Source organism: Equus caballus, chromosome 2, assembly GCF_041296265.1.
Source record: "Equus caballus isolate H_3958 breed thoroughbred chromosome 2, TB-T2T, whole genome shotgun sequence".
Taxonomy (NCBI): Eukaryota; Metazoa; Chordata; class Mammalia; order Perissodactyla; family Equidae; genus Equus; species Equus caballus.
Genome location: NC_091685.1, coordinates 15,673,003 through 15,682,002, shown reverse-complemented (window position 1 = coordinate 15,682,002; position 9,000 = coordinate 15,673,003). Strand labels below are relative to the sequence as shown.

The window sequence follows — 9,000 nt, the reverse complement described above, 5'->3', positions numbered from 1 at the left end:
GGTTCTATGTGCTTATCTGACTGCCCTCTCGACTCCCCGGCCATCCCTGCTTCCCTTCACAAGGATCAGACTGAAGCTTGTTCCCGCCCTGCCGTCAGGCCCGCCCGCTGGCATGGAGCTCGCCTCTCCCGCAGCCTGTCCCTGAAACCAAGAAGCCACCGGCACGTTCTACCCCAACATCTTCCCACCAAGACCCAAACCTCTGGAGGACCCTGAGCCTCAAGAGACAACACGCGGTTTCCAGGCCAACTGCCTCATGACCAGAGAGAGCATTGCCAAGTCCCCAGCCTGGGACAGGGAGCCTCTGGGCCCCACATCCCACCCTGCTCAGTGGCACCCGTGCCAGGAACCCTCACCGCGACACTCAGTTCCCAGGTTCCAAATTCGGTGTCAGTCATGGCTCTTCTGGCTGCGTGCGACAGAAATCAAACTCAGAATTGCTTCAGCGGCATGGGATCTGTTTATTGGGAGGATGTGGGAATCTCTCAGAACAGCCTGGTTTCAGGAAGGGCACAAGGAGACAGGCCTTTCCTCTCCTCGCCTCTTCTTGGAGACGCCTTTCCCCCCTGAGACCCTCACAGCCCTGAGCTTTAGGCCCCACAGAAGTGCCCTCAGTGCTGACCACACCTCGCTGCCCTTGGGGGCTGCCTGGACCCAGATACCCAGGTCTACCCCGAGCCAATTAAGCCGGGATGTCCAGGGAGGGAGGCTGGGCCTCAGCTCTCCAAGTGACTCAGACGCCCACCCAGGGCTGAGAACCGCTGCGTTATAGCTCGGGCACCCCGAGCGACTCTTTTGTAGTTCTCATTCATCATTTGAGGGGCAGGACTCTGGTGAACCCATTTAGGGTCAGGTGCCCACCTCCTCTGGCCAGAGGCTGGATGGGCTGCATGAAGTGGCTGCTCCTGAGGTGCCCCCGTGGATGTGCTGCAGCTGGCAGGCCCAGGTCACTGTGCGGACAATCCCACAGCAGCTCCACCGATCGCTTCTCTCCTCCCGTCCCCACCCTTGGTTGGAGCGTGGGCGACAGTCATCTTGCCTTACTTCACCTCTCAGAGTCGAGCTCCAGGGAGAAGGTTGAGCTGTGTCCTTGGGATTTGGTGACTTGGTGGGAGATGTGATCACAAGACAGGTGGTGGAGGAAGCCAGAACAGAGCTGGCTGAGGCGGCCATGGGGAAGTCAAGGGGTGGTTATAAATAGCTCTTTCCAGATGGAAGCGAGAGGGGGCAGTGGCCAGAGAGAGACTCAGGGTCCAGGGAGGAGAGGTGGGGTGGGAGAGGCCTGAGCATGAGGGGCAGGGCTGATCCGGTTAAGTTCCCTACATTCCTCTGAGGGCATCTCCAGCTTCTAAACTAAGGGGGTGGTACCCGTACTTCAGGACCAAAAGCCCTTGCAGCTCTGACTGCACCCCTGGGTGAGGATGGAGCTCCAGCCACAGTCTCAGGCAGCCTCAGGCCACCCCCTCCCTCCTTTGGTTCCAGGGCAGGGATGCAGCAGGACCTCAGCAGACTGGACAGCAGGAAGGGGGGTGGGAGAAAGGGGCAGCATTGCTGTGGGAGCAGAGCTGGGGGCTTCCAACCTTGCTCAGGATAATCCCAAAGCCTGAAAGGCCCTAACATCCTTCCCCTAGTCTCTCTCCACTTGGCGAGCTCCTCCAGTGTCCCCTCACGCTGGCTCTGATCCCCAGCACCTGGCTGCAGGGCCTCCCAGGGAGGCAGAGTAACAGGGGCGGGCTGTGTCTCTGTTCAGACAGGGCCAGTCCTCAGGTGGGTCTCCCTTCAAGGAGAGCCTGGTGTCAGGCCCAAAGTCAGGCTGGGCAGGGGGGCAGGGGCCCTGAATTCTTTCCTGATCAGCCTTGGGTATTCTGTGTATCCCACCCTGGACCTCTGTCACCCCAGCTTTATGCCCAAGGACCCCAGGGACCAGCGCTGACCTCTCTGAGCCAGCCCCCAATCTAGCCATGCCGGGGACAGACCAAATGACACCACACTTGGGGCTGGATGTTCACTTCTCTTTTGAAAAAATACCAAACACATAGTCTAGGTGAGCAGGGGGACAGAGCCAGGCTGGGGACCTGGACATTACACACCCAGGGGGCCCTTGACGGAGGCAGACAATTTAACAACTGGTCTGAAAGTCAAAAGAGAGAGAGCTGGTTAGTTGAGGGAGCCACAGTGTGGGGAGGCAAGGGCTGTGGGGTTCAGGCCCAGACACAGGGACTGGCCAGCATGGTCAGACCTGGGCCCTCACAGCAGCCCTGCCTGGGGCCTGTTCCTGGGGGCAGGGGTGACATGGTCTGGCCCAGCCATCTGTGTGGGTGTCCACACAGCGCTGGGCATACTGGAAGAGCCCGAGAGCTGGACTCAGAGAAAACGGGGCCAAGCCTCTTGGTCTCTCTGAACCTGTTTCCTTTCTATAACATAGGGACATTCCTCATCCTGGCACTGCCTCCTTTATGGGGTTGCTGTGGGAGCCCGTGGGCCCGGGGTGGGGTGGGGGATGGAGGGCTCTGGCCTCCCCAGGGCACTGGGCACCACAGTCCATCTTTCCTGCTGCGTCCCCAGGGCCCAGCACAGAGTAGACACTCCTGGAGCCCCCTGGTGAGTGACTAGGCGGCTGGGGAGAGGGCCGGCACCCGGGCTGGTGTGTGGACAGGCCCGCGCCTGTACCTGGAATTGTCCTGCCCCTGTGGGCGGGCTCCTGCATCCGGCCTCTCTCTGAGTGTCTGGGTCTGGGTCTCAGAGTGCAGGGTGGGTGCCTGTGTTGGGGACAAGCTGCTCAGAGCCCTAGACAGAGCTTGGGAGACACTCTGTGCCCTACTGGCCCTGCCCAGGGTGCTGCAGGGCTGGTGGAGTGCTGGGTGGGAGGCCGCTGGGCACGGGCAGGGGCTCAGACGTACTCTCGGGCCGCAGCTGAGGGGCCGGGCCGGTAGGGCTGCGGGCTGTTGTTGGATCTCTCGGGCTCCGGGCACGTGCAGCAGAGGAAGGAGCCCCCCAGCATGGCCAGGCCGGCAGAGGCCCAGCCCACAAACAGGGCTGGGCCAAACTCATACCTGCAAGGGGTTGGGAGGACGCCATCAGGTGTGGCTGCCACCAGGCCGCGCTTCAGCCCTCCCCAGGGGCTCCAGAACCTCGGCCCGGCAGGGGACGGGCAGGGGGTGGGGTGCTAGGATGGGGGCCTCCCCAGCCTCCTCAGTCTCTCTGGATAAGTTGGGGTGAATGCCCATCCTTCCTCCTGTCCCCACCCCAGTGTATCAACACCACGCAGGGTGACCCAGGCCCAAGGTGGGCCTGTTCCTGCCAGTAGAGGGAGTATCCACCAGGTCTTGTGGAGGAGGAGCAGGGCAGTCCCGCCATCTCTTTCTCTCAGTCACCGTCTGGCCCACAGAACTCCCAGCCGGGGCTCTGGCTGCCTCCCTGGGCTCTCCACTTACAGGCCCCACTGGGCAGCCCAGCACCTTTTGCAGTGCCCCAGGCCTCCCCACCTCTGTGCCTTTGCATGAGGCATGCCCTCCTAGAAACGCCCCCTTCTGCGCCTCCTGTGCTCCGTTGCCTTCAGGGCCCAGATCAGATGCCACCTCCTCGTGGGGGCTTTCCCTGTGCCCTCTGTGTGGCCCACCTTGCTCTCACTTACTGGGTGGCCCTTCAGTCCCTTACTTGTTCGGCTCCCTGGGGAGTGCCTGAGGGCAGACAGCACCAGATTCATCCATGTCCCCAGGCGCCAGCACAGAGCCTGCAACCCAGGCAGCTTTGGGGAGCCCAGAAGGGACGTGTGCCGGCCTGCCATCTCTGTGCTGAGCCACCTCTCGCTTGGCAGGTCTGCATAGCTAGAGCTGCCAGCTCCAGGGAATGAGCCTCATGCCTGAGGTCTCCTTTTCCTCCCCACTCCACACCTCTGCCTCCTCCAGGGAGCCCTCCCAACTGTGACAGCCCAGGCATCTTTTCTCATCCTCTCTCCACCCCAGGTCTCAAGGTCTGTCGGGATGTCTGGGCTTGAGACTGTCCCATTCTCTGCTCTGGGCAGAGCTGAGAGGTGAGGGAGGAGCCAGGATGGGCTCAGGAGTTCCAGAGAGCCCCCTATTCAACCCCCACACCCTCGGCCTTACAAGTCCTGACCATTCAAGCTCTTCAATCTCTCTGAAGCTACTCTCCACGGCTGGTCCCCCTGCCCCAGGCCCTCTGCTCAGACCTCTGCAACAGCGCCTTACTGATCCTGCCCCCTCCCCGCCACTCTGCACATCACAGCGGAGGGATTGTCTGCTGCCTTCCCCCCCAGGATGGGGAACAAAACCTTCTTGTGCCACAAGGCCCGCCACCATCTGATCTGCTGTTATCACTTCTCCATCCTCATCCCCCCAATGCCCCACCCAAAGTAACTGCTCCTCCTGCAGGATAACAGCTCGGGTTTGCTGAGCGGTCTCCAGGGCACAGGCACCGTGCCAAATCCCTGAGCTGCACCATCCCACTGAACCGTCAGGATCACACGTGAGCTGGTTCCTCGGGTCCTGACTCCATGTTACGGGGGGGAACCCAGGTGCAGAAAGATGGAGGAACTTGCCCATCACTCAGCCAGCACTGGCAGAGCCGGGACTTAAACCCAGAGCCAGGGTGCTTAGCTCTCTGCAGGTGCCCGCTGCTCCTGGGGTGTCCTCCACAGGCCTCCTGCCCCTTTGGAGGGCCTGGCCACACCTTGCCTGGCTCCCCCTCCAGAGGGCCGCTCCGTGACAGCACCTGGGCCCTGTCCCTTATTTCACCCTCCAACTGCCCCTCTGGACAAAGGCCAGTGGCCCCAGAGGAGGTGGATTGGGAGGCCCTGCCCGTCCCCTCGCAAGCCATGCCCTGGCACTCACCTGGCATTGACAGGTGTGCTTGGGTTGAAGAACTCCTGGGTCACCAGGGTGGCATACCACGAGACGGCCGTTAAAGTGCAGAGGCCTAAGGACCAAGGAGAGGATGCTCAGCCCTGCTCTGGCCACTCAGGGTGGGGCCACCTGCCATGGCCAAGATGGTGGAGAAGGAGCCAGGGGCACTCACCTGCCAGGAGGAAGAGGGCTCCCCCGGAGATGGCAATGCGGCCCTTGGCGATGGGGTTGCTGTCTCCGACCCGGGTGCACTTCATGCCGATGACGCTAAGGACCATGCCGACGAAGCCCAGGAGCACGGCCACCACCATCAGGGCTCGCGCTGACTGGATGTGACCTGGGCGAGGTGGGGGGTACTGAGCCAGTGGTGGGAGAAGTAGTTGGTGGGAGGAGCCCAGATGGGAGGGGCTGGAGCTGGAGGCTCCTCCTGGGCTGCAGATGTGAGGGGATAGTGAGGACACAAGTGACAACAAGGTGTGAGGACAGGGTGTGGGCTGAGCTTCTCGCTTAACCCCACTGTTCACTCCCCCTTGCTGGCTCTTGCGGGTGGTGTGCGGTGACGGTGACAGGTAGTTTGAGTTCTCTCATCTGCTGCTTTCTGGCCTGGGAAGGTTGGGGGGCGGAGAACAAGGACAGACGGGGGACTCCCTTTTGGGCTGCCCCCCTCCAAGCACTGGGGGTGGCCTTTCAGATTCAGCAGAAGGAGGAGTTGAAAGTGTCTGAGGCCCAGCTCAGCCCAGGTTGGCCCTCGGGCAGGGACACCTCCCCAAGGGTCATTCTGGACTCTGGTTGCCTTCCCCTCTGCCCTTTGAGTCACCCTCAGCAGCCATATGCCTGATGCTCTGTGGGTTCCTGAGTCCCTGAGAGAGGCCAGATGACCTGCTTGGACTGGCGCTGTGGGGGCTGTGCGGCAACAGCCCGCCTCAGGCCTGTGGGTCAGCTCCGAGCCAGGGAGAGAGCTGCAGTGGGGCCTGCTTACCAGCCAACTTGTCAGGTTCAACTCCACACCCCAGGAGGAGAGGGAGAGGAGCCTGCCTGCTTGAGCACTTGTGCGTGCACATGAGTGTGTGTGTGTATGTTTGGAGGTGCACTGAGTGTGGGCATACTTGCCTAGGCAGCAGGATGGGCACATCGCTGCATGCGCACAGCATCTGGGCATACAGGGTACGGGGCAAGCAGAGGGAGGGATCTTGCCTGAGCCTTTTTGAGCTCCAGGCATGCATCTGGGCCTCCCACAGTCCCATAGAGTCATCGTGCCCCTTTACAGACCAGGACATCAGAACACAGACAGGGGTAGTGGCTCCTTCAAGGTTACAGCGGCAGAGCTGAGATCTGGACCCACGGCTGCCAGGACCTAGAGCCCTTGCCCCCGCTGGGCACCAGGCTGGCCTGGATTTTCAAAAATGCACAGGGGGCAGGGGGCTGTCGTGTGGAGCCCAGGGCAGATGGCGACGACCGCAGGAAGGCTGGCTCCGGACCGCCCCCTCCCCCACGTCCCGCCCCCGGCCCGGCTGGCACGAGGCCTACCTTCCAGGGCGAGCAGGGAGTCGTAGAGCTTGCACTGCACCTGACCGGTGCTCTGGGAGGCACAGGACATCCAGAGCCCTTCGTAGAGGCCCACGGCCGTGATGATGGCGTCGCCCGCGTAGGAGGACTGCTTCCACTGCGGGAGGGCTGTGCTGGCGATGATGCCCACCCAGCCCCCCAGGGCCAGGAAGTAGCCCAGGAGCTGGAGGCCCGAGTTGGCCATGGCCCAGGGGAGGGGGCCGGGGGTCCCAGGGCTCAGGGCTGGGTCAGGGGCCCTGGGGGGCTGGGGTCATGGCCAGGTGAGAGGAGCAGCTGGCCTGGGGGTGGGGGTGCAGTGGGCGGTCAGAGGCTGAGAAGGAGAGGTGGCGGTGGCGCAGCAGCGGCAGCGGCGAAGGCAGCGGCTCCGGCTCTAGAATGCAGGGGGAGGCCCAGGGGCTGGAAAGGCCAGGGCCCGCCCACAGTGCTGGCTGCCTAAGCCAGGGCAGGGTCCCCAGCAAAGCTCATGCCCAGCCCCCTGGGGGTGGGGGGCGGGGCCACGGCCCAGGTGGGTACCCTGCGCCTGCCCAGCTCCAGGGATAGAGAAGGGAGGGGCTGGGAGGAGTGACCCTGCCTGCCCTCAGGGCCTTTAGGCCCAGGGAAACCCCTTTAGAAACCTGATGAAAGTGCCCTAAAATTCTCCTGCTTCCTACCCCAAGCCCCAGGCCTGAGATGATGGACTTTGCCCTTACTTGGCTGATATGACCCTTCGGGTTTTCTGTCCTCTGACTGTAGGACGCAAAAGAAATTGAGTTCCAGTTTGCAGCAGGTAATACTAGAGTTGGACACCAGGCAGAACTTTTTGGCTAGGGGTCTGAGGCCAGATATAAAGAGACTGGGCTGGGGAGGGGCTGTTGGGGACAGGGGTTCCTGGGTACCCCGGAGGCCGTGTATAGCAAAAACAGAGGAAGCCAGACCAGGGAAATATGCACAGTGGGGTCTGTTTGAGATCTGATTGGGGCAGAAGAGGGACCCCATCAAGGCTGGACAGAGCTGGCGGCCAGCCAGCAAGGAGCCTGGCAGGGAGGTGGGAGACAGCACCGACCTTCTGGCAGCAGCCCGAAGGAAGGCAGACTGCTCAGCCCCGTTAATCCCCTTGCTGGCTGGTTTAGCAGCTCCTGCTGGGGCCTGAGGCACCGGCCCCGGCCCCCAGCTCCAGAACAGCCTGGCGGGGGAGCTGCGGCTTCTGTGCATTCCTGGGGTTCAGGCTGCCCTTCCAGCACCAACCCCCATCCCAGCTCAGCCCTCTGGAGCAGGGGAATGTTTAACTCTCCTCGACCTCATTAGCAATCTCCTCACGTTCAGTTTGGCCCCATGGGCTCTGCCTGGCGTGGGTGCAGGGGGAATGTCACAACCCTGCTCCCACTCCCGCCAGCCCCCCAGCCATCCCCGCCATCCCCAGAGGCCCACCCGCCTGTCCTGGACGGCACTGGGGGAAAGCGGGGTCCTGCTGCTGCGACCCCAGCCTGCTTCCTCCCCCGCAGCCTGGCTCCCCTTTGCAGGGGTCTGTCGGCAGCCTGCTCCCTCACATTCTTCACGTGGCTATGCAAACGAGAGGGTGCCAGGCACTGCACAGACAATGGCCGCCCTGTGTGCCCGCCCAAGGCGTGGGCCCCTGGTATGGCCTGCAACTCCAGCTAGGAGGAGGGGGCTGGGGAGGAGTGGGGGGAGTGGTCCACCCTGAGGGGTCAGGGGTGCCCACTTCTGGCTTCCACTTGTGAACGCTGGGCCCCCCTGCAGCCCTCTGTGCTGAGAAGGCCAGGGCCACACAGCTCTGTGTACACACAGACTTGCTTCCCGGCGGCCTGCGGGCCCTGAAAAGCAAGTGGGGCCTGGAGCAGCTGCAGAGGAGTCGGTCCTGAACTCAGATTCTTCTCCCACAGACAATGACGAGACCGTCAGATCTAGGGGAGCGGAGCAGATTGCTGGAGCCCAGATTGGGGAGGGAGACTCCCGGGAACACAGTGAGCACCCTTTCTGTGTGCTGGCCATCTAACGCTGAGGGCAACCTCGCAGGGGGCGGTGCCTTCACCCAGAAGGAGCTGAGGCTGAGAGGTAACCCGCCCCCAGCTAGGAAGCAGGGGAGGCCTTCCCACCAGCTCTGTGTGGCGTTAGCACCATGATCACCCACACCTCTGACTTTCTTGGGAGGACTGGGAGAGGTGGGGCAGCCATAACGTGCTCCTTGGAGGTGACTGACACCTGAGCTGGCTGTGGAGGCCACGTCCTCACCTCTAAAGGGGACGTCTGCTTCATGGAGTCGTGATGGTTGATGGAGCACATGGCAGCCACTCAGCACAGGTTATTCCCCAAAGGCCAGGCCTGCTCTCTTTCCAGGCTGGGTGGGGGCTCCTTCTCCTGCCTTCTGCAGTGGCTCTCTGTAAGGAAGACCCAGGGGTTGTTCTGGTCTGAGGAGCAGGTCTGAGGCAAGTCTCTGAGCTCTGAGCCTCGGGATCTTCACAGCCACACAGAAAGAGTGTCAGAGCCACACAGGCCCTTGAGACCACAGACTACACCCCCTCCATTGACAAATGAGGAAGTGGAGAGCCAAAGAGGGGCAGGGAGCTGGTTGGTG

The 9,000-nt window shown here is 62.4% G+C and overlaps 1 protein-coding gene across 1 annotated transcript; it reads right to left on the bottom strand.

The window, feature by feature from the left end:
• Positions 1-441: 441 nt before the first annotated feature.
• Positions 442-8,019, bottom strand: CLDN19 (claudin 19). Its single transcript, XM_070260168.1, has 6 exons — positions 7,840-8,019; positions 6,390-6,798; positions 5,035-5,199; positions 4,851-4,935; positions 2,901-3,053; positions 442-2,131 (listed from the first exon to the last, which is right to left on the bottom strand). The coding sequence occupies exons 2-6, from the start codon at positions 6,610-6,612 to the stop codon at positions 2,083-2,085; spliced, it is 675 nt and encodes a 224-aa protein (XP_070116269.1). The 5' UTR covers positions 6,613-6,798; positions 7,840-8,019; the 3' UTR covers positions 442-2,082.
• Between the last annotated feature and the right edge of the window lie 981 nt (positions 8,020-9,000).

Coding starts and splice junctions, on each gene's coding strand:
- CLDN19 (XM_070260168.1), bottom strand. CDS start 6,612: ATGGCCAACTCGGGCCTCCAGCTCCTGGGCTACTTCCTGGCCCTGGGG. Junction 3,054..4,850: donor AGCACACCTGTCAATGCCAG/GTGAGTGCCAGG, acceptor AACCCCTTGCAG/GTATGAGTTTGGCCCAGCCC. Junction 2,132..2,900: donor CCCTCAGCTGCGGCCCGAGA/GTACGTCTGAGC, acceptor TTTGACTTTCAG/ACCAGTTGTTAAATTGTCTG.